The sequence below is a fragment of the Pseudophryne corroboree genome, chromosome 11 (genome assembly GCF_028390025.1).
Source record: "Pseudophryne corroboree isolate aPseCor3 chromosome 11, aPseCor3.hap2, whole genome shotgun sequence".
Classification (NCBI taxonomy): domain Eukaryota; kingdom Metazoa; phylum Chordata; class Amphibia; order Anura; family Myobatrachidae; genus Pseudophryne; species Pseudophryne corroboree.
This window is the reverse complement of record NC_086454.1, coordinates 222,628,935-222,652,275: the sequence shown is the minus strand read 5'-3', so window position 1 is coordinate 222,652,275 and position 23,341 is coordinate 222,628,935. Positions and strand designations below refer to the sequence as shown.

The 23,341-nt window shown below is 46.1% G+C and overlaps 1 protein-coding gene across 1 annotated transcript in view; it reads left to right on the top strand.

Annotated features, from left to right (window-relative positions):
- Window positions 1–6,609: 6,609 nt before the first annotated feature.
- Window positions 6,610–23,341, top strand: part of PLA2G15 (phospholipase A2 group XV) — a 36,636-nt gene continuing 19,904 nt past the window's right edge. Inside the window, exons 1-2 of the mRNA XM_063944220.1 lie at window positions 6,610–6,832; window positions 21,429–21,653. Of these exons, the coding sequence (XP_063800290.1) occupies window positions 6,610–6,832; window positions 21,429–21,653 (448 nt within the window). The remainder of the gene's footprint in view (window positions 6,833–21,428; window positions 21,654–23,341) is intronic.

Below are 23,341 nucleotides of genomic sequence, written 5' to 3'. Positions count from 1 at the left end.
ATGCGATCGCACACCTGCACAGTGATTTCCCTCCCCCTGTAGGTGGTGACTACCTGATCGTAGCAGTGCAAAAATCAATCTATATATATATATATATATAATATTCAAATCGTACTGTCCGCACTCACAGCCATAAACAGTCACCGTCGGGGTGCTCCTCAAGAAGGTCCAGATTCGGACATCCACATATACCATATATTTATCCAGATCCAAATAGAAATCCAGAATAGAGGGCACTCACCAGTCCAACTTCATTAAAGAATTTATTGATACATCAGAGTCGGCATATAATGTCGACGTTTCGGCTTAGATAAGCCTTTCTCAAGACAGCCCAGGAGACCTCTGCTCAGCATGCCAGGAACAAGCATACTGACACCCTCTCACAGGCTCCCTTATATTGTGCACATGCCTAATTAATTACCTTAATTACCGGAAATGAGTCACCTATCAATATATTAACCCAACAATACAATTATCACTTTAAATATCTATTAAGATATCCACCGTGTGTCACAATTGCATGGCATACCAATCCTCCGTATATATACTGCATGTGGTCAACTGCATGCTCAATCTTTATTAAAGTGATTACTGAGATTTCATAGTGGCCGCGTTACCGGAAGTGTCTCACCTGCGTTCCACCATACTCAGTGTGCGTCCCATTGCTCACAGTAGACGGCCTTACCGGAAGCGCGTCATATCGCGTACATCCGGTCCGTCCACAAGCCTCGCTATGCGTCACCACTCTCTGTGGCAGCCGGACGCGCATCACATCGCGCCCATCCGGTCACATGTGATATGCGTATCATAGCGGGATTGTTTGCGTTCCACATCCAATACAACCCGGAAGATTGTTCATTCAAAGAATACCTCCACATAACCACCCTTTAAGTGTAACATGTGGACCATGTCAAGCATTGTATCACGGTGTCTATCAAAACTGCACAAGGGAGCCCATAAGCCATCACCACACCACATTAAAATTAGAGATGAGCGGATTCGGTTTTACTCGGTTTTACTCGGTTCTCAAAACCGAATCTTATTGGCTATCCAAAACACGTGACATCCGTGAGCCAATAAGATTCGGTTTTGAGAACCGAGTAAAACCGAATCCGCTCATCTCTAATTAAAATACTAAATACGTAACGACTCTAATGGAGCGCTAGTCATACACTATCCGGCCAACAGGTAAAGATCACCTGTTGGCCAAACGTGCATGTCAGCGAATCCATCTGGTGAAATATTAAAAGCTAATAAATAATCAAAAAAATCACTATTACAGGGTCCAGGATAGTATACTCATATGACATACGCTAGTATACTCATACATTATACTTCTCGCTAAAGATCAAATCAGGATCATACTGTTGTGATCTATTCCTTAATGGATAAAGATTTTCAACGGGTTGTTCTCATTTAAACCACGGGGTACAACCGTGTCAAGTGTGTAAATCCAGCGTGCTTCAAGTTTCTTCAAGGCAAGGGTTCGATCCCCACCTCTTGCTAATTCCGGGACTTGATCAATGACCATACAGCGCAAAGACGAGACCTGATGATTATACTGGAGGAAATGTTTAGCCACAGGTTTGTCGGTTTCCTTTGTTTCAATCGTCGACCTAATCGAGTATCTGTGGTTTGCCATTCTGTCCCTGAATGGCCTACTTGTCATTCCAGTATAATATAACCCACACGGGCAAATCAACACATACACAACAAAGGCGCTGGTAAATGTAAGATTATGGCGAATCTTAATTTTAGTACCATTATGCGGATGTCGGATTTCTCTTCCACTTAACATCGAGTTGCAGGTAGTGCATCATTTACATTTGAAGCAACCTGTTCTACCCGATCTTAACCAGTGTGAGGAAGTCTTCATCGGTTGCATAGTAGGTCGCATTAGTAGCTGGTGTAGATTTGGTCCTCTTCGATATGCTCTCATCGGGGGTCTGCTGCCCCTGAGGTTCAGTTGTGGATCCGATGTCAGCATTGGCCAGTAATGATTATAGATGTCACCAGTGGTATGTGAAGTATGGTCATATGTGCTCACGTGTACCATGCGATCATTTCTCACAGATTTATCCGCTTTGCTTAGTGGATTTCTGAAGCGATGGTATGCTTTTTTAATACACCTGTTTAGGGTGGTTGGTGAGTACCATCTTTGCAAAAATCTGGTCTTCATCTCCTCTATCTGTAGTTCAGCAAGTTCATGTGAGGAATTTATTCTAAGGACTCTCAAGAACTGAGATATTGGTAAACTTTCCTTTAGCGTTGGTGGGTGTTGACTTGTAGCTAATAAAGTAGTATTCCGATCAGTTGCTTTTCGGAAAAGCGTAGTACCAAGTCCAGTACCCTCTCTCCATACTTTAACATCCAAAAATGTCACTACAGTCTGATCCATAGTATAAGTCAACCTAATAGGCCCCTCCAATTTATTGAGGCTACCTATCATATTGATCAATTCGTCCCTTGTGCCAGCCCAGAGTATAAAAATGTCGTCAATAAACCTCATATACCTAATTAAATTGGATGCATATTGCGACAATATATATTTACATTCATATACCGCCATATATAGATTGGCATATGCTGGTGCCAGGTTCGAGCCCATAGTTGGCTTGGGCAAAATAATCCATACCATACATAAAATAATTATGTTTCAAGACCAATGTAATCAGATCAATAAGGAATCCTATCGGTGGTTTTTTATGTTGGGATTCAATTAGGTGTTGTTCAATTGCCTCAATCCCCTCTATGTGTGGTATTACCGTGTATAATGATTGTACATCTAGTGTTACTAACCACACTTCTGAATCTGGTAGCACAACATCCTTAATTTTAGACAAAAAATCAGATGTATCCCGCACATAGCTGCTAGTTTTACATACCAATGGTTGTAGGAATTGATCAATATAGATGGCAAGTGGTTGGAGAAGCGACCCCTTGGCCGAGACTATCGGACGACCCGGTGGGTCTTTTAACTGTTTATGGACCTTAGGCAGGGTATATAGTATCGGTGTAACTGGATGTTCAACTTTAAGAAATGCAACTGTAACCTCATCAATCCAACCTGCCCTAAATCCTAAATCTATAGTCTCATCAATAATTTTTTTGTAAGTATTTGTGGGATTACCCTTCAACCTAACATATGTACATTCATCAGATAGTTGGCGTCTTACCTCTTTGTCATATTCACACCAGTCCTGAACCACCACCGCCCCGCCTTTATCAGCGGGGCGTATGGTGATGGTCTTATTATCCCTTAAGGATTTTAATGCGGTTCTTTATTCAGCTGACAAATTATAGTACCTAGGCGAATTTCTCACCTTATTGATTTTATCTGTTTCAACCACCCGTGTATACGTCTTTATGCTAGCATTATAGGATATTGGGTCATAATGACTAGGCTGTTTACATTTGACTGGCTCATTAGAGTCACTCCTACTGCCAAATTGCTCTCTCAGTCTCAATTTGCGTCCCAGACGATAGTTATCAATCATCCAATTAAATGGATCATGTTTAGTTGTGGGGACAAAAGAGAGACCGAAAGACAATACAGACATTTCAGCATCATTCAAAGTGTATGATGAGAGGTTAAAGACTGTACTTAAGTCCGTGGTTTCGGACCTCTTCTTTTTGTATTTCCCACCCCTCCTTTGTTGGCTCCTCGGCCTCCTCTTCGGAAGGGGGGATATACATAATCGCCCGTCCCTAAAAAACGTTCCCTTCTAGTTTCATTAGAATCAGTAGTTTCTCCCTCAGATGATGAATGTACTAAGGAGTTCCCTTCTTGGACATCTAGTTTATGACGACGATATCTATAAGGGCGTCTGGCTCGACTCTCATTAGAGTTTCCAAGTAACCACCTGTAAACAGTGTGTAGTTTGTAATCAGTGTTTACAGTTTCAAGCTTTTTTCGTTTAAATTGTAATAATTCCTGTTGATACATATCAATCTGTCCCTTGAGCTTTTCAACCCAGGGTTCTGTTTTGTCACTCATAATTTTCTTCATATGCAAACTTTTAAAGGCATCAATTTTTGCTCTCAATTTCTTAAGCTCACTTGTTACTTCCTCTATTACAAGGAGAATAAGGTCTAACGAGCACTTGTTGAGGACAGCACACCACCTTGTACAAAACATGGGATTGTTTCTCCCCAGGGTTGGTACATTATGTACCCTAAATCCCCTGGGTATTTTTTTAGATCGATGATATTCACTAAGAAATTGGCCATGTAGGACCAGATGTGTATATGTGTATATCTATCTATATATCTATAAAAACACACACACCACAATATACATTACACCGCATACGTAGTTTTTTACAGGCAAAATACAAATGTCTAAAGGGGGGTACTCACGGAGCGATATTCTAAGCAATCTGACTAGATTGCTTAGAATATCTGCATGATCGCTCCGTGTGTAGCCCCCTCAGCGATAGCGGTGCGCGGCCCCGCACATCGCTATCGCTGCTGCGGTTCGCTCAGCACACATCTCTCCCAAATCGGCCCGTGGGTACTGGGCTTAAAAAACACATCCAGTAATAAAAAAATAAAAATAAACTGCTGAAAACAAACAAACAAACAGCATCCTGTGTAATGCTGTTATCAATCGTATTCACAGCTGGTTACTAGCTCCCCCACCCGCTTCCCTGAACCCACATAGCAGTCTCAAACCTCCCCTCTCCCTTAAACCCATATAGTAGTCTCTACCCCCCTTCCCCCACCCCTGAACCCATATAGCAGTCACTACCCCCCTTCACCCCCTCCCCTGAACCTATACAGCAGTCTCTACCCCCCTTCCCCTGAACCTATACAGCAGTCTCTACCCCCTCCTCTCCTCTCTCTCCCTCCTCCTTCCCCCTCCGGACCCATATACAGCTTTACCTTTGATGTATTTTTTTTTCACTGTGGCAGATCTGCTGCCTAGATTATCCACCGCCTTCTCTGCCAGATCCGCTGCCCGCTGCGCAGAGCCGCTGCTGCTGCCCTCTGCACTCTCTTGCCGTGGCTCCGCCCCCTATTCCGCCCAGCGCCTGATGTCACAGAGGAAATCCCGGTCAGCAGACCGGGTATTTCCTCAGCGGCGCCACATCTCGGAGCTTCGTAGCGCAATGACAAGCGGCTCAGCCGGGCCGCTTGTCATTGCACAGTGGTATGGGACAGCGGGCCAGGCAGAATCTGTTCACGGGCCGCATCCGGCCCGCGGGCCGCATGTTGCCCACCCCTACTCTAGAGGATGCTCCTTCACAGACATTGTTTTTCTTTGTACAAAACAAGCTTAATGTCACTTTCCCTAAATCTCCAGAGTTAGATGACTTATTCAAACAGGCCTGGAAGAATCCAGACAAAAAATTTCAAGTGTCCAAAAAATTTTGCGCACTTTTCCATTTGCTCCTCAAGGTTGAAAATTTTGGGAGGAACCCCCTGGGGTGGATGTCTCTCTCGCCTGTCTAATAAGGCGGTGCTGCCTACCCCAGGCTCCTTTACCATGAAGGATCCTGGGGATAGAAAAATAGAAACTACCCTAAAATCTGTATACACTGCAGCCGGCCTTTCCCAAAGACCGGTTATTGCGGGTTGCTGGATGACGCATGCCATTCAATCTTGGGCCATACAAATTCAGGGGGGCCTCTCGGGGCATATGCCCTTAGTTACCATGGTTACCCTCCTAAAATACATTCAGGGCACTACTCGTATCCTGATTCCCTCAAGGAGATCGGAAACATCAATGCTCGGATGTCAGCCATGGTGGTGTTGGCACACAGGACCTTGTGGTTGCGTCAGTGGATTGCAGACGCAGAATCCAAACATAATGTGGAGTCCCTCCCCTTTTCTGGGAAATGGCTTTTTGGGGTTGAGCTGGATTTCCAAGGTTACTGCCTGAAAATCCACGTTTCTCCCTTCTGGGGCCCCGTCGGTGAGACTTTCCTATCCAGGACCGTCTCTCCAGTCCTTCCGATCTCGCACATTTTGATCAAAGGCCAGAGCTGCCTCCAATGCGGCTAGAGGTTCCAGAAGTAAGTCCAGGAAACCTGCAAGTACCAATCCTCAGGAACAGTCCACCAGTCCTGCTTCCACTAAAGCCTCAGCATGACTGTGCCACCCCGAGGGTAGCTTGACTGCATCACTTCAGCCACATCTGGGAGTCCTCCTGCCAGGATGCCTGGGTCAATTAATTTTTAAAATCAAGCTTACCAGCTTTGGAGGATATGCAAGTTACGTTACAACAGGCTATCCAAAAATTGGTCCAATCCCACGTCATTGTGCCAGTACTTCTACCGCAATGCGGCAAGGAGTTTTACTGAAACCTGTTTGTGGTGCCGAAGCCAAACTGTTTGGTCAGACCCATTCTGAATCTGAAAGTCTTAAATCCTTTATTTAAAGGTGTTCAAGTTCAAGATGGAATTCCCTGCGTGCAGTAATTGCGGGTCTGGAAGACCAGGAATTTATGGTCTCCCTGGATATCAAGGACGCCTATCTCTCCACATTCCGATTTGGTCTCATCAGGCGTACCTGCGGTTTGCCCTGCTGGACAATTGCTTCCAGTTCCAGGCACTACCCTTTGGCCTGTCAACAGCACTGAGGGTATTAACGAAGGTGTTGGCGGAGATGATGCTTAAACTCCGGATCCAAGGGATAAATGTGGTGCCCTATCTAGACGATCTGCTGATAAAGGCAAGATCCAGGGATATTTTGTTGCTCCATATCGACTGCACCATCCGTCTTCTGTCCGACTATGGGTGGATCCTCAACTTACAAAAATCCCACCTGGAGCCAACTCAGAGGCTCCTGTTGCTGGATATTGCGGCACAGAAGTGGTTTCTACCAGAGGGCAAGGCGAGAACACTTCAGGAGATGGTCTGCATGGTGCTCCGACCTACTCAAGTTTCCATCCATCTTTGCATCAGATTGTTGGGGAAGATGGTCGCCTCGTACGGGGCGATCCAATATGGGAGGTTCCATGCCAGAACATTTCAATTGGATCTCCTGAGCAAGTGATCTGGATCACATCTCCAGATGCACAGGATAATTCGGCTGTCCCCTCAGGCCAGGATTTCCCTCCTGTGGTGGCTTCACTCCTGAAATCTCCTGGAGGGCAGGAGTTTCGGAATTCAGAATTGGACCCTCCTTACGACGGATGCGAGGATGCAGAGCGCAGTTCCAGGGCAGGTGGTCATCCCACGAAAGCCTCCTTCCAATCAACATTCTGGAACTTCAGGCGATCTACAATGCTCTGCTTCAAGCATCTCCTCTGTTTAAAGATCACATGATCCAGGTACAGTCGGACAACGCCACGGCGGTAGCGTATAATAATCGACAAGGAGGGACAAAAAGCAGAGCCTGCATGCGAGAGGTGTCAAAAATATTCCTCTGGTCGGAAAGAAATGCAAGAGCCATGTCGACAATGTTGATTGCATGTGTGGACAACTGGGAGGCGGACTTACTGAGTCATCACGATCTCCACCTGGGGGAGTGGGGACTCCACCATCTGGTGTTCCAGCAGTTCATCGACCAGTGGGGTTGCCCACAAATAGACATGATGGCGAGGGCAGTGGATGCAGTGGCGTCGCCTTGGCAGTACCGGCTGGTCTACCGGTTTCCTCCGATCCCATTGCTCCCAAGAGTGCTAAAGTGAATCAGGAATCAAGGTGTCCAGGCAATTCTGATTGCCATGGAGGGCGTGGTATGTGGACATGTCCGTCGAAGACCCTTTTGCCTCTACCACTAAAACTATGTTCTTCATCCAGAACCGTTCGTCTATCCGGACTTACAGCAATACGTTTGAAGTCATGGAGGTTGAGCGGAACATACTAGCTCACATGGGCCTTTCCAAAAAGGTTATTGCAACCATGGTCAAGGCCAGGAAACCTGTGACGTCAAAACACTATCCTCCTATCTGGAGGAGATATGTCTCTTGGTGCGAGGAACGCACGTTTCCACCTGCAGAGTTTCACTTGGGTATTTTCCTACGTTTCCTGCAGGCTGGTGTAGATAAGGGCTTACGTCTGGGTTCCATTAAGGTCCAGATTTCAGCTCTCTCCATTTTCTTTCAGAAGAAATTGGCAGTGTTGGCAGAAGTTCAGACCTTCTTGCAAGGGGTACTCCACATACAACCTCCTTTTGTGCCGCTTATGGCACCCTGGGATTTGGATGTAGTGTTGAAATTTCTACAGTCCTCCTGGTTTGAACCTCTGATGATGGTGGAAGACTGTGTGATATTACTGGCTGTGGCTTCTGCTCGATGCGTCTCTGAATTGGGGGGCTTTATCGTGTAAAAGTCCATACTTCGTCTTTTACAAGGACAGAGCGGAGCTCCGGACTAGACAGCAGTTCCTGCCAAAGGTTGTGCTGAGAAGTAGAATCAGGTCCCTCCACAGCAACTCCAGCTATCTGTAAACTGTACCAGGGGGTTGGAGAAGGTGGGAGAGGCTGTAATACAACTGTGTGTCCTATTAAGGTGCACAGTCAGCGCTGATAATTGGTCTCCCTTTGGTAAAAGCGCTGTGTGTGTGTGTGTGTGTGTGTGTGTGTGTGTGTGTGTGTGTGTGTGTGTGTGTTGGCTCCAATCTCTGTGACTCTCTTGCCATTCTTGGGGGGGAAACTCTGTCTGCCCTCACGTGTGTGTGTGTGTGTGTGTGTGTGTGTGTGTGTGTGTGTGTGGAGTGTTTGGTGGTCTCCTTTAGCTATGTCCAGGGACACTGTCATATGCTGCAGAGGATTTGTTCTCCCAGGATGATCCCATTCCATGTAATCAGCATAGCACTAGTTTAGCACAGATACCAGCAAGGGAGCCTGAGTGGTTTTCCTCTATCAAATCTTGGATTTCTCAGATTTCTGACAGGGTTGGAAGTAATGAATCTGCAACCCAGGTATTACAGAACTCTATGGCAGTATGGCCGGTTTCCGCTGCCTCAGGACGATCCACTATATACCCCCATAAGCGTGTGCATGTCACACAAGATGACACTGATATCGATTCTGACATCTCTTGCAAAGGGGGGTGCAAGTGATGATAGAGGCTATCAGGGATGTGTTGAATATTAATTATACCACACCTGACAAGGTTAAGGAGGCCTTTTTCACTGAAAATAAAAAAGCCTCGCTAACCTTCCATGCGTCAAAGGAATTGAATGCTATATTTGGGAAAGCATAGGAAAACCCCGAGATAAAATTCTAGGTCCCTAAAAGGGTACAGGTGGCGTCTCCTTTACCTGAGGAGGACAGAAAAAAAGGGAAAACCTACCGATTGACGCATCTGTGTCCAGACTCTCGAAGAAGGTGGTTTTTCCTGTTCCAGGATCTACCGCTTTAAAGAAGCCGGCTGATCGAAAAATTGATAGCACACTTAAATCAATGTACACTGCTTCAGGGGTCATATTACGTCCCACTATTGCTAGTGCATGGATTGCAAAGGCTATAGTAAAGTGGTCGGCTAACTTGAGGATTTGTATACGATGGATAAGGATGAGGTTGCATTATTTTTACGCAACATGCAGGTTTTATGGTAGAATCCATGAAAGACCTGGGTTCCATGGCTGCAGGAATATTTTCCATGTCTGTTTCAGCTCATCAGGGACTGTGGCTGCGCCAGTGGTCGGCCGATGCGGAATCCAGAGTGTGGAGTCCCTACCCTATACAGGTCAGGCTCTCTTTGGGGAAGCTCTGGATGCGTGGATATTCACGGCTACAGCGGGCAAGTCTCCGTTTCTTCCCTCAGCAGCACCTGCTCCGAAGAAATCCTTCTCCATCTGCAACACAGTCCTTTTGGCCTAGAAAGGCCAGACCGTCCAATACCACCTTTAGGGGAGGTTGCATTAAGTCCAAGAAACCTGCCGCTGCAGGTTCCCAGGAACAAAAGCCTGCTTCAGGTATGCCAAAGTCCTCCGCATGACTGTGGACCACGCAGCCTGGAGGTGGGGCCGGTGGTAGCGAGACTCAGACACACAAGTCCGGGTATCATCTGGCCTGGATCCCTGGGTAATAGATATTGTATCCCAGGGAAACAGGCTGGAATTTCAAAGTCTCCCTCCTCATCGTTTTTTCAAATCAGGCTTAACAGCTCTGTTTGCAGACAGCACTGTATTACAAGAAGCTGTCCAAAAGCTGGTGGATGCACAGGTCATTGTGCCAGTTCCTCCTCCTGCGCAGGCCACAGGTTACTATTTGAACCTTTTCGTGGTACCAAAACCGGATGGTTTGGTCAGGCCCATTCTGAACCTAAGATCATTGAATTCCTTTTCTATAGGAGTTCAAGTTCAAAATGGAGTCTCTCAGGGTGGTGATATCAGGTCTGGAAGAAGGAGAATTCCTGTATCCCTGGATATCAAGGATGCGTACCTCCACATTCCGATATGGGTGCCACATCAGGCTTATCTCCATTTCGCATTGCTGGACTGTAATTTCCAGTTCCAGGCCCTGCCATTCAGCCTCTCCACAACACAAAGGGTGTTTACCAAGGTGATGGCAGAGATGATGGTTCTCCTCCGCAAACAAGGTTTGAACATTATTCCATATCTGGACGATCTGCTGATGAAGGCATCGTCCAAGGAGAAGCTGCTGCAGTCCATTGTTCTCACAACACGCCTCCTCAAGAGTCATGGTTGGATTCTTAACCATCCAAAGTCACATTTGGAACCAACCCAGAGGTTGTCCTTTCTGGGAATGATCCTGGACACGGAAGTGCAGAAGGTGTTTCTTCCGCAGGAAAAGGCGTTGGTGATACAGAATATGGTCCGGAATGTCCTGAAGCCAGCTCAGGTGTCTGCTCATCAATGCATTCGCCTATTGGGAAAGATGTTGGCCTCTTAACGAAGCTCTCCAGTGCGGGAGGTTCCTTGCTCGGACCTTCCAACTGTATCTTCTGGACAAGTGGTCGGGATCTTATCTCCACATGCACCAGAGAATTCGTCTGTCACCGAAGGCCAGGTTTTCGGTCCTCTGGTGATTACAATTACCTCCCCTTCTGGAGGGCTGCAGGTTCGTTCAGGAATGTGTCCTCCTAACCACGGATGCGAGCCTTTGGGGGCTGGGGAGCAGTCACTCAAGGAGTAACTTTCCAAGGACGGTGGTTAAGCCTGGAAGCCGGCCTGCCCATCAACATCCTGGAACTAAGAGCCGTCTACAACGGTCTTCTACAGGCAGCCCTCTTCTGAGAAATCGGGCAATTCAAGTGCAGTCGGACAATGTAATAACAGTGGCTTACATATTCCGACAGGGCGGAATGAAGAGCAGAGCGGCACTGTCAGAGGTGACAAGAATACTCCTCCTCTGGACAGAAAAACACACGTTGGCGCTGTCAGCCATCTTCATTCCGGGAGTAGACAACTGGGAAGCAGACTTCCTCAGCAGACACGATCTCCATCCAGGGGAGTGGGGTCTCCATCCGGATGTATTCAAGGAAATAACAGACCTTTGGGGACTACCCCAAATAGACATGATGGTCTCTCGTCTCAACAAGAAGCTTTGGCGTTATTATTCCAGGTCGAGGGACACACAAGCAGTGGCAGTGGACGCCCTGGTGTTTTCGTGGGTGTTCCAGTCAGTGTATGTGTTTCCACCACTCCCACTCATCCCAAGAATCCTAAAGCTCATAAGGAGAACAAGGGTTCAAGCGATCCTCATTGCTCCAGACTGGCCAAGAAGGGCTTGGTACGTGGACCTTCTGAAGCTACTGCAAGAAAAACAGAGGCCTCTTCCTCTTTGGGAGGACCTGCTGCAGCAGGGGCCGTTCGCCTATCAAGACTTACCGCGGCTACGACGGCATGGAAGTAGAGCTCCTGATACTTGCTCGGAAAGGGCATTCCGAAGGTCATTCCTACCCTGATACAGGCTAGGAAAGGGGTAACGTCTAACGTATTTGACAGAAATATGTCTCTTGGTGCTAATCCAAGAAGTTTCCTACAGTGGAGTTTCAACTTGGACATTTTCTCCTCTTCCTGCAGGCAGGTGTGGATATGGGCCTGAAGTTGGGATCTGTGAAGGTCCAGATTTCAGGCCCTGTCCTTTTTTTGTTTTGTTTTTTCCCCCAGAAAGGATTGGCTGCCCTCCCTGAGGTTCAGACTTTTTTTTGAATGGAGTTCTGCATATCCAACCTCCCTTTGTACCCCCTATGGCGCCTTGGGACCTTTAACGTGGTGCTGCAGTTCCTCCAGTTGGATTGGTTTGAGCCTCTACAGGAGGTTGAGATCAAATTTATTACATGGAAGGCGGTCACGTTGTAGGCCTTAGCTTCTGCTAGACACTTGTCCGAATTGGGGGCTTTATCCTGTAAAAGCCCTTTCTTGATCTTCTATGAAGATAGAGCTGAGCTCCGGACACGTTGGCAGTTTCTTCCGAAGGTTGTGTCGGCATTTCATATCAACCAACCTATTGTGGTGCCAGTGGCTACTGACTCCTCAATCAAATCAGTCCTTGGATGTTGTAAGGGCTCTGAAGATATACGTGAAGAGAATTTCCAGTCACAGAAAGTTGGACTCTGTTTGTCCTATATGATCCCAAGAAAATCTGGTGTCCTGCTTCTAAGCAGACTATTTCTCGCTGGATTCTGTTCACTATCCAGCACGCTTATTCTACGGCAGGACTGCCATGTCCAAAATCTGTTAAGGCTCACTCTACTCGTAAGATGGGGTCTTCCTGGGCGGCTGCCCGGGGTGTCTCGGCAGTGCATCTTTGCCGAGCTGCAACTTTGTCTGGGTCAAACACGTTTGCAAAGTTTTACAAGTTTGATACTTTGACTGAACTTCAGATCTTCAGAGGCCAATCAGTTCTGCAGGAGCCTCTGTGCTCTCCCTCCCGTTCTGGGAGCTTTGGTACATCCCCATGGTACTAATGTGGACCCCAACATCCTCTAGGATGTAAGAGAAAATAGGATTTTGGTTACCTACCGTTAACTCCTTTTCTCGTAGTCCGTAGATGATGCTGGGCGCCTGCCCAGCGCTTCATTTCCTGCAACCGTTATCTGGTTCAGTGCAACTTTGTTTAGTTATGTACTGGATTGTTACTTGGTAAGTAATGTTTCAGCAGTTGCTGAGTTTTTTCAAGCTAGTTAGCTTGATGTGCCTTGTATATGTGAGCCGGTATGAATCTCTCCACTATCTGTGTTAAATCCTTCTCTCGAAGATGTCCGTCTCCTCGGGTACATTTTCTAAATTGAATCTGGTAGGAGGGGCATAGAGGGAGGAGCCAGCCCACACTCTCAAACTCTTAAAGTGCCAATGGCTCTTGGTGAACCCATCTATACCCCATGGTTCTAATGTGGACCCCAGCATCTTCTACGGACTACGAGAAAAGGATTTACCGGTAGGTAATCAAAATGCTATTTTTCGCACTAATCGAATCACGTGCGTATCTACTTTGGGCGCTACCTCCCTTTTTAAACAGTCTCCGGCTGGAAAAGGATAATTAGTATCCCATTTTTTGGGAATTCTATATTTTTTGTTGGGTGTTGCCCAAGCCTCTTCCATAATTTCCGTCAGCTGGTCTGACCCTGGAAACTCAGTCTTAACTGTCTTGGGACGTTTAAACACAGGTGCCTTGGTTTTTAACACAGGCTCTGCTGAATCTTTTAAGGACAGAATGACCTTCATTGCTCTAATTCAGCTACATCCACTGAGCTGAGAGCTTCTTCCTCCTCTTTGTATATTGAAGTAGAGTAAATAGACCTTTCATCATCCAATGAATCGTCATGTATAGCCTGTGAAGGTGAGGATTTACTTACCATCGGTTTATCAGCTTGTAGGAATTATCCGTTCAGCTATACTGGACAAAGTCTGGGCAAACATAGCCCAAGGTGGATCCATCTGTACCTGATGTTGTACAGGGATCTGCCTTGAAAAGCAAAACAATTTGCACATAAACTATCCTGAACCAGATCCTGAGAGGATAATACAGTTTTGCAAGACAAACCTGATATGAGTGTTGCTGAGAGTGTACTTTCGTCACCTTTGCCGCTCTTAGACATAATAAATAATCAGCACTTTCACAGTGTACTACACAATTTGTGACTGTAATCACTTTAGCCTTCTAAAGTGATATCAATCTGACCCTGCCCATGCACCAGCATTGAGGATCAGAAGAAACCAACTGACAAGCATATATTAAAGTCAGAAACCACACTAGCAGTCAGTCACATGTTATATTAGTAGAGATGAGCGGGTTCGGTTCCTCGAGATCCGAACCCCCCCGAACTTCACCTATTTTACACGGTTCCGAGGCAGCCTCGGATCTTCCCGCCTTGCTCGGTTAACCAGAACGCGCCTGAACGTCATCATCCCACTGTCGGATTATCTCGAGATTTGTATTCTATATAAGGTGCCGCGCGTCGCCGCCATTTTCACTCGTGCTTTGGAGATTGAACGGAGAGGACGTGGCTGCGTTATCTCCCTGAAAAGCTTCGTAATCTGTGCTCGGTGTGCTGCAAATAATCTGTGCTCGGTGTGCTGCAAATCTGTGCTCGGTGTGCTGCAAATCTGTGCTCGGTGTGCTGCAAATAATCTGTGCTCAGTGTGCTGCAAATAATCTGTGCTCAGTGTGCTGCAAATAATCTGTGCTCAGTGTGCTGAAAATTTCTACGTTCTCTGCCTCAAAACGCTGCAAATATCTGATCAGTGTGCTGCATTGTGGGGACTGGGGGCCACCAGTATATAATATATACTTTTCTATAGCTTCTATACTGCTTGTCAGGACACATGGTCACAGTTACACCGCTCTGTACTGATATATACAATAATATATATACTTTTCTATAGCTACTATACTGCTTGTCAGGACACATGGGTCACAGTTACACCGCTCTGTACTGTTATATACAATAATATATATACTTTTCTATAGCTACTATACTGCTTGTCAGGACACATGGGTCACAGTTACACCGCTCTGTACTGATGTACGGTAATATATATATATATATATATACTTTTCTATAGCTTCTATACTGCTTGTCAGGACACATGGATCACAGTTACACCGCTCTGTACCGATATACAGTAATATATATACTTTTCTATAGCTTCTATACTGCTTGTCAGGACACATGGGTCACAGTTACACCGCTCTGTACTGATATACAGTAATATATATATACTTTTCTATAGCTTCTATACTGCTTGTCAGGACACATGGTCACAGTCACACCGCTCTGTACTGATATATACAATAATATATATACTTTTCTATAGCTACTATACTGCTTGTCAGGACACATGTATCACATTTACACCGCTCTGTACTGATATACAGTAATATTATATACTTTTCTATAGCTTCTATACTGCTTGTCAGGACACATGGATCACAGTTACACCGCTCTGTACTGATAAATACAATAATATATATACTTTTTTATAGCTTCTAGTATTACAGTGCAGCATTTTGGTGACCAACATTATACATATATAGTACAGTACAGTAGGCCATTGCTATTGATATATTACTGGCATATAATTCCACACATTAAAAAATGGAGAACAAAAATGTGGAGGGTAAAATAGGGAAAGATCAAGATCCACTTCCACCTCGTGCTGAAGCTGCTGCCACTAGTCATGGCCGAGACTATGAAATGCTATCAACGTCGTCTGCCAAGGCCGATGCCCAATGTCATAGTAGAGAGCATGTAAAATGACCCAAAAATGTAAATTAAAAGCGTCTGAGGAGAAGCGTAAACTTGCCAATATGCCATTTACGACACGGAGTGGCAAGGAACGGCTGAGGCCCTGGCCTATGTTCATTGCTAGTGGTTCAGCTTCACATGAGGATGGAAGCACTCTTCCTCCCGCTAGAAAAATGAAAAGATTTAAGCTGGCAAAAGCACAGCAAAGAACTGTGCATTCTTCTAAATCAAAAATCCCCAAGGAGTGTCCTATTGTGTCGGTTGCGATGCCTGACCTTCCCAACACTGGATGGGAAGAGGTGGCGCCTTCCACCATTTGCACGTCCCCTGCAAGTGCTGAAAGGAGCACCCGCAGTCCAGTTCCTGATAGTCAAATTGAAGATGTCACTTTTGAAGTACACCAGGATGAGGATATGGGTGTTGCTGGCGCTGAGGAGGAATTTGACCAGGAGGATTCTGATGGTGAGGTGGTTTGTTTAAGTCAGGCACCCGGGGAGACACCTGTTGTCCGTGGGACGAATATGGCCATTGACATGCCTGGTCAAATTACAAAAAAAATCACCTCTTCGGTGTGGAATTATTTCAACAGAAATGCGTACAACAGGTGTCAAGCCGTGTGTTGCCTTTGTCAAGCTGTAATAAGTAGGGGTAAGGACGTTAACCACCTAGGAACATCCTCCCTTATACGTCACCTGGAGCGCATTCATCAGAAGTCATTGACAAGTTCAAAAACTTTGGGTGCTGGCACTGCTGCTGTTGCTGCTGGGAGTCGATCGTCATCCCAGAGGGGAAGTCGGAAGACCACTTGTACTACTTCCAGTAAGCAATTGACTGTCCAACAGTCCTTTGCGAGGAAGATGAAATATCACAGCAGTCATCCTGCTGCAAAGCAGATAACTCGGGTCTTGGCAGCTGCGGTGGTGTTAAATGTGTGTCCGGTATCCACTGTTAATTCACAGGGAATTAGAGAATTGCTTGAGGTACTGTGTCCCCGGTACCAAATACCATCTAGGTTCCATTTCTCTAGGCAGGCGATACCGAGAATGTACACAGACGTCAGAAAAAGTCACCAGTGTCCTAAAAAATGCAGTTGTACCCAATGTCCACTTAACCACGGACATGTGGACAAGTGGAGCAGGGCAGACTCAGGACTATATGACTGTGACAGCCCACTGGGTAGATGTATCGCCTCCCGCAGCAAGAACAGCAGCGGCGGCACCAGTAGCAGCATCTCGCAAACGCCAACTCGTTCCTAGGCAGGCTACATTTTGTATCACCGCTTTCCATAAGAGGCACACAGCTAACAACCTCTTACGGAAACTGAGGAACATCATCGCAGAATGGCTTACCCCAATTGGACTTTCCTGGGGATTTGTGACATCGGACAATGCCACCAATATTGTGCGTGCATTACATGTGGGCAAATTCCAGCACGTCCCATGTTTTGCACATGCATTGAATTTGGTGGTGCAGAATTTTTTTTAAAAACGACGGGCGTGCAAGAGATGCTGTCGGTGGCCCAAAGAATTGCCGGCCACTTTCAGCATTCAACTACCGCGTGCCGAAGACTGGAGCACCAGCAAACACTCCTGAACCTGCCCCGCCATCATCTGAAGCAAGAGGTGGTAACGAGGTGGAATTCAACCCTCTATATGCTTCAGAGGATGGAGGAGCAGCAAAAGGCCATTCAAGCCTATACATCTGCCTACAATATAGGCAAAGGAGGGGGAATGCACCTGACTCAAGCGCAGTGGAGAATGATTTCAACGTTGTGCAAGGTTCTGCAACCCTTTGAACTTGCCACACGTGAAGTCAGTTCAGACACTACCAGCCTGAGTCAGGTCATTCCCCTCAGCAGGCTTTTGCAGAAGAAGCTGGAGAGATTGAAGGAGGAGCTAAAACGGAGCGATTCCGCTAGGCATGTGGGACTTGTGGATGGAGCCCTTAATTCGCTTAACCAGGATTCACGGGTGGTCAATCTGTTGAAATCAGAGCACTACATTTTGGCCACCGTGCTCGATCCTAGGTTTAAAGCCTACGTTGTATCTCTTTTTCCGGCAGACACAAGTGTGCAGAGGTGCAAAGACCTGCTGGTGAGACACTTGTCAAGTCATGCGGAACGTGACCCGTCAACAGCTCCTCCTTCACGTTCTCCCGCAACTGGGGCTGCGAGGAAAAGGCTAAGAATTCCGAGCCCACCCGCTGGCGGTGATGCAGGGCAGTCTGAAGCGAGTGCTGACATCTTGTCCGGACTGAAGGACCTGCCAACGATTACTGACATGTCGTCTACTGTCACTGCATATGATTCTGTCACCATTGAAAGAATGGTGGAGGATTATATGAGTGACCGCATCCAAGTAGGCACGTCAGACAGTCCGTACGTATACTGGCAGGAAAAAGAGGCAATTTGGAGGCCCTTACACAATCTGGCTTAATTTTACCTAAGTTGCCCCCCTCCAGTGTGTACTCCGAAAGAGTGTTTAGTGCAGCCGGTCGCATTGTCGGCAATCGGCGTACGAGGTTACTTCCAGAAAATGTGGAGAAGATGATGTTCTTCAAAATGAATTATAATCAATTCCTCCATGGAGACATTCACCAGCAATTGCCTCCAGAAAGTACACAGGAACCTGAGATGGTGGATTCCAGTGGGGACGAATTAATAATCTGTGAGGAGAGGGATGTACACAGTGAAAGGGGTGAGGAATCGGATGATGAGGAGGAGGTGGACATCTTGCCTCTGTAGAGCCAGTTTGTGCAAGGAGCGATTGATTGCTTCTTTTTTGGTGGGGGCCCAAACCAACCAGTCATTTTGTCCACAGTCGCGTGGCAGACCCTGTCACTGAAATGATGGGTTTGTTAAAGTGTGCATGTCCTGTTTATACAATATAAGGGTGGATGGGAGGGCCAAAGGACAATTCCATCTTGCACCTTTTTTTTTAAATCTCTGCATCATGTGATGTTTGGGGCTAATTTTTTTAAGTGCCATCCTGTCTGACACTGCAGTGCCACTCCTAGATGGGCCAGGTGTTTGTGCCGGCCACTTGGGTTGCTTAGCTTAGTCATCCAGCGACCTCGGTGCAGATTTTAGGACTAAAAATAATATTGTGAGGTGTTCAGAATAGACTGGAAATAAGTGGAAATTATGGTTGAGGTTAATAATACTATGGGATCAAAATGACCCCCAAATTCTATGATTTAAGCTGTTTTTGAGGGGTTTTTTTTTTAAAAAAAACAAACCTGAATCCGGCAAAAAAATTTCAGGGAGATTTTGCCAAAACGCGTCCGAATCCAAAACATGGCCGCGGAACCGAATCCAAAACACAAAACCCGAAAAATGTACGGTGCACATCTCTATATATTAGTCATATGAGCATATCATCAACTACACTTTTTTAAAGTATGTAGGCGAACATTTACGGAATCCTGTATAAACAGATCTAACGTATTCAGACGCAATGCAAAGAAAACTACAGTAAATGTACACAGACTCATATGCAATAGGTACTTAACTATTCGTACTTGACAAAGTAGATAGAAATTTAGTGCTGTATAGCCCGTAATCATTAGAGTGGGATACAGGGAGACTCTCCTCTCTTCCAGTGATCGATCAATACGTTAGCGAATGCTGAGTGGATCCAGATGCTACTAGTGTACACTGCCACTCCAGGAACCTATAGTGGACACAGACGCTCAGTGAACACAGACGCACCGGTCTTATGGTAACGTTCAGTGAACACAGACGCAGTGATCACACAGCCGCCTATGATGCGACCGGATCTCCGGTGGAAGCGCTTAGTGAACACTGACGCAGCGGCCTATACTGCGACCGAGTCCCCTCTGGTAGCATTTGAGACGGAAGCGAGGAAACAGTTCATGGCAGGAGACTCGACAGAAACTGGTCATGAACCGGGGGTGGGGGCCACCAGGAGAGCATCTGACTCCTCCTGCTGACATCAACCCTAGGGATCGCGGCCTCATGCTATTCCTGGAGCCTATGATCCCTAAGGCCTAGCGCTGGAGCACCCATGGTGGCAGCACGTCAGCTACTGTTTGGTAGTCTCCTTCCCAAAACAGTGCAGCTGTGTCCGTATTCCTCTTCTAAGCGGAACCGATGCCTTACCTTCTCCCTGTGCTCCGGCCACAGCCTGGTAACGTCCGAGGGACCTGCTAGTATATCTGACACTGACGCCCGCTGAAACAGCACTGTACTCGTGAGTAAGCGTTGTCGTGGTCCGGCGGAGAGTTGTTGGAGTGACTTTCTAATATGCGTGTAAGACGCTGTTTAGAAAGATCACTCAAGAAAAATAGTAAGACTATAGAAATAAAATAAGAAAGCTTAGGGCTGCAGAAAAACAGCAGCCCTCTGACCATGGTCCGGCTCCTGCCGCACCAAACAAAAAACTGATTTGCCTGAGCCAGGGGGCGGGGATATATGGACGGTACCGTTGTATGCTGGGAGGCCGGAAAGTTTTGACTGGTGCAAATCCGCTGTCGCTCCATCATATCCCATTGTTATCCTGTGGACCCTGCCGGAGAAAATAGGATTTTAATACCTGCCGTTAAATCCTTTTCTCATAGTCCATAAGGGATATTGGGCACCCACCTCCGTGCGTGGGCTTCTCTGCAGGTTCTTGTTCTTTAGTTACCTGTTCAGCTGTTGCTGGTTGTTGTATGTTCGTGGTGTGCTGGTGTGTAAATCTCACCACACTTTCTGGTATCATGTTCCTTTTCTCATAGATGTCCTTTCTCCTTCGGGCATGTTTTTTTTATCTATAACTGCCTGTGGGAGGGGGCATAGAGGGGAGGAGCCAGCACACCCAGTGAGAAAATGTAAAGTGCACTGGCTCCTTTGGACCACGTCTATACCCCATTGTACTAGTTTCCCCCAATATCCCTTATGGACTTCGAGAAAAGGTTTTACCGGTAGGTATTAAAATCCTATTTTTGAATTTCCAGTGGCAGCCGTTGGAAGGCTGGGGTAAACAATTTTGGGGGAAAAAGTGTCACACTGCGCTTATCTTCCGGCTAGAGTATTAGATGATCGTATGTATAATGTAGTTAATATCTGTATGTATGTATGTATGAAATGAGAGAGAGGTAATCCAAGAAAGCTTTTATTAAAAATATATAGAAGGATAATAGAGTAATCCAAGATAGGAGACAAATCTCTTGTCTATTAAAACCTAATACTGGTATAAACGCAAAAATAACAACTGACATAACAGACATTGAACATAAATTAAATGGGATAGAAACACCCAAAAAGGGCGATTTTACCCATCCCCCAATGAAGGAAGGAATATCCCAGATCCTTGTTCCGATTTGAATTCAGACACAAAAAATTGCTGTAATTAATGAACAAAGTCCAAATGGCGGTCTGATTTGCTGAATGATCATAAAGTCCCGAATGCAACCCAGTGTCTAGCTAGACCAAAATACATAGATTGCTAATGTACATTATAGCTGCAGCACAGAAGTCTGAGTGCTCCATGCCGATCCCAAATATACAAATCCCGGATGATGAAGAGGAATATGTATTCCCGTTTTTATAATAGTCTACCACAAAGTACCAAAATGTGTAAATTTCAGGATAGAGCAGGTGACAAAAATCTGCCTCCTTGTATGTTTTAAGGAATATTGATCTCTGCTGTTTATACTGAAGTCTCAGACTTCCAAGACATGTACGTGACCCAGGAATACCTCAGGAAATGTTGATATTCTTTGATTTTCCTAGTAAGATATTGCATATACCATGTTGCATCAAGGGTTATGTATTACAACATATGCTTAACTCGAGTTTGTATTTCCTCTTTCCTAGATGAGAACACAGAATATTTTGAAGCTTTACAGAAGCTAATAGAAACGATGTATGAGACATATGCAAGCCCAGTGTCACTCATTGCACACAGCATGGGCAATCTGTACACGCTTTATTTCCTCAACCATCAAACCCAGGATTGGAAAAACAAATATATTCACTCCTTTGTGGCTATAGGAGCTCCTTGGGGTGGAGTGGCTAAAACTCTGCGAGTTCTTGCTTCAGGTCAGTACTATGTAGGATGAAACCGAAGAAACTTTAACATTGTGTTTATTTTTTTACCTTTTTAATTGAGTTGGAAAGCTGAACTTGAACAGACTTCCAAGTCAGTTGAGACAATGGGCCTAATTCAGATCTGATCACATCAGCAAATTTGTTTGCCAGTGGGCAAAACCATGTGCATTGCAGGTGTGGCAGATATAACATTTGTGGAGAGAGTTAGATTTGTGCAGGTTATATTGTTTCTGTGCAGGGTAAATACTGGCTGCTTTATTCTTACACTGCAATTTAGATTTCAGTTTGAATCCACTCAATCCAAATCTAACCCTCTGCACATGTTATATCTGTCCCCCCCCACCAACCCCCCCCCCCTGCAGTGCACATGGGTTTGCCCATTAGCTAACAAATTTTCTGCTGCGATTAGATCTGAATTAGGCCCAATGAGTAGCTTAGCGATGTAGAGAGCATACCTTTTTTTTTTTTTAACTCCCATTTCTGCTGCGGGGTACACTGGGCTCCACAAGTCTTTAACATCGGGGTGTAGAGTAGGATTTTGAGCCGAGGCACCAACCGACTCAAAGCTGTGACCTTCTTCCCAAGATGTATAGCGCCCCCTCCTATATCACCCCGTGCACAGGAGCTCTGTTTCGTTAACCAGCCCAATGCAGTAGCAGGTACCAGAGATGACAAACATGAGTAGCCACATAGACCACACACTTACCACAGGGGAGGGTGTCAGCGGCTAATGCCATACCAACCCAAAGAAGCCAAGTGCGTCAGGGTGGGCGCATTGTGGAGCCCAATGTACCTCGCAGAAAGAGTTTTAACAAGGGTAAGTTCTTACCATAAATCTTTTTCTGCTGCGGGGTACACTGGGCTCCACAAGGATAGACATTGGGGATGTCCTAAAGCGGTTCCTTATGGGAGGGGACGAACTGTAGCGGGCACAAGAACCCGGCATCCAAAGGAAGCATCCTGGGAGGCGGAAGTATCGAAGGCATAGAACCTTATGAACGTGTTCACTGAGGACCATGTAGCCGCCTTGCACAATTGATCAAGGGTCGCACCACGGTGGGCCGCCCAAGAAGGTCCTACAGACCGAGTAGAATGGGCTTTAATGGTAGCAGGAGCTGGAAGGACAGTCCTGTACATAAGCATGTGCAATCACCATTCTAATCCATCTGGCCAAGGTCTGCTTGTTAGCAGGCCAGCCACGCTTGTGAAAACCAAACAGTACAAAAAGAGAATCAGATTTCCTAATGGAGGATGTTCTCTTCACATAGATACGGAGATCCCATACCACAACCAAAGACTGCTATTTGGAAGACAATTAAAGAGAGGCAAAGGCCGGAACCACAATCTCCCGATTTAAGGTGGAAGGAAAGACACCACCTTAGGTAAATAACCCGGACGCGTTCTAAGAACCACCCGATCACGGTGAAAAATCAGATAGGGGGACTTATAGGATAAGGCACCCAAGTCCGAGACCCTTCTAGCTGACGCGATAGCCAGCAAAAACACCTTAAGGGAAAGCAAAACGGACACTCTTGCAAGGCCTCCGGAACCACAGACAGATCCCAAGGGGCCACAGGTGGCACATAAGGAGGCTGAATCCGCAACATGCCCATTAGGCCAGGTAAAACAGCGATTGCTCCCGATGTTTCACCAGTGTTTTTTCTCTGACGTCCTAAGTG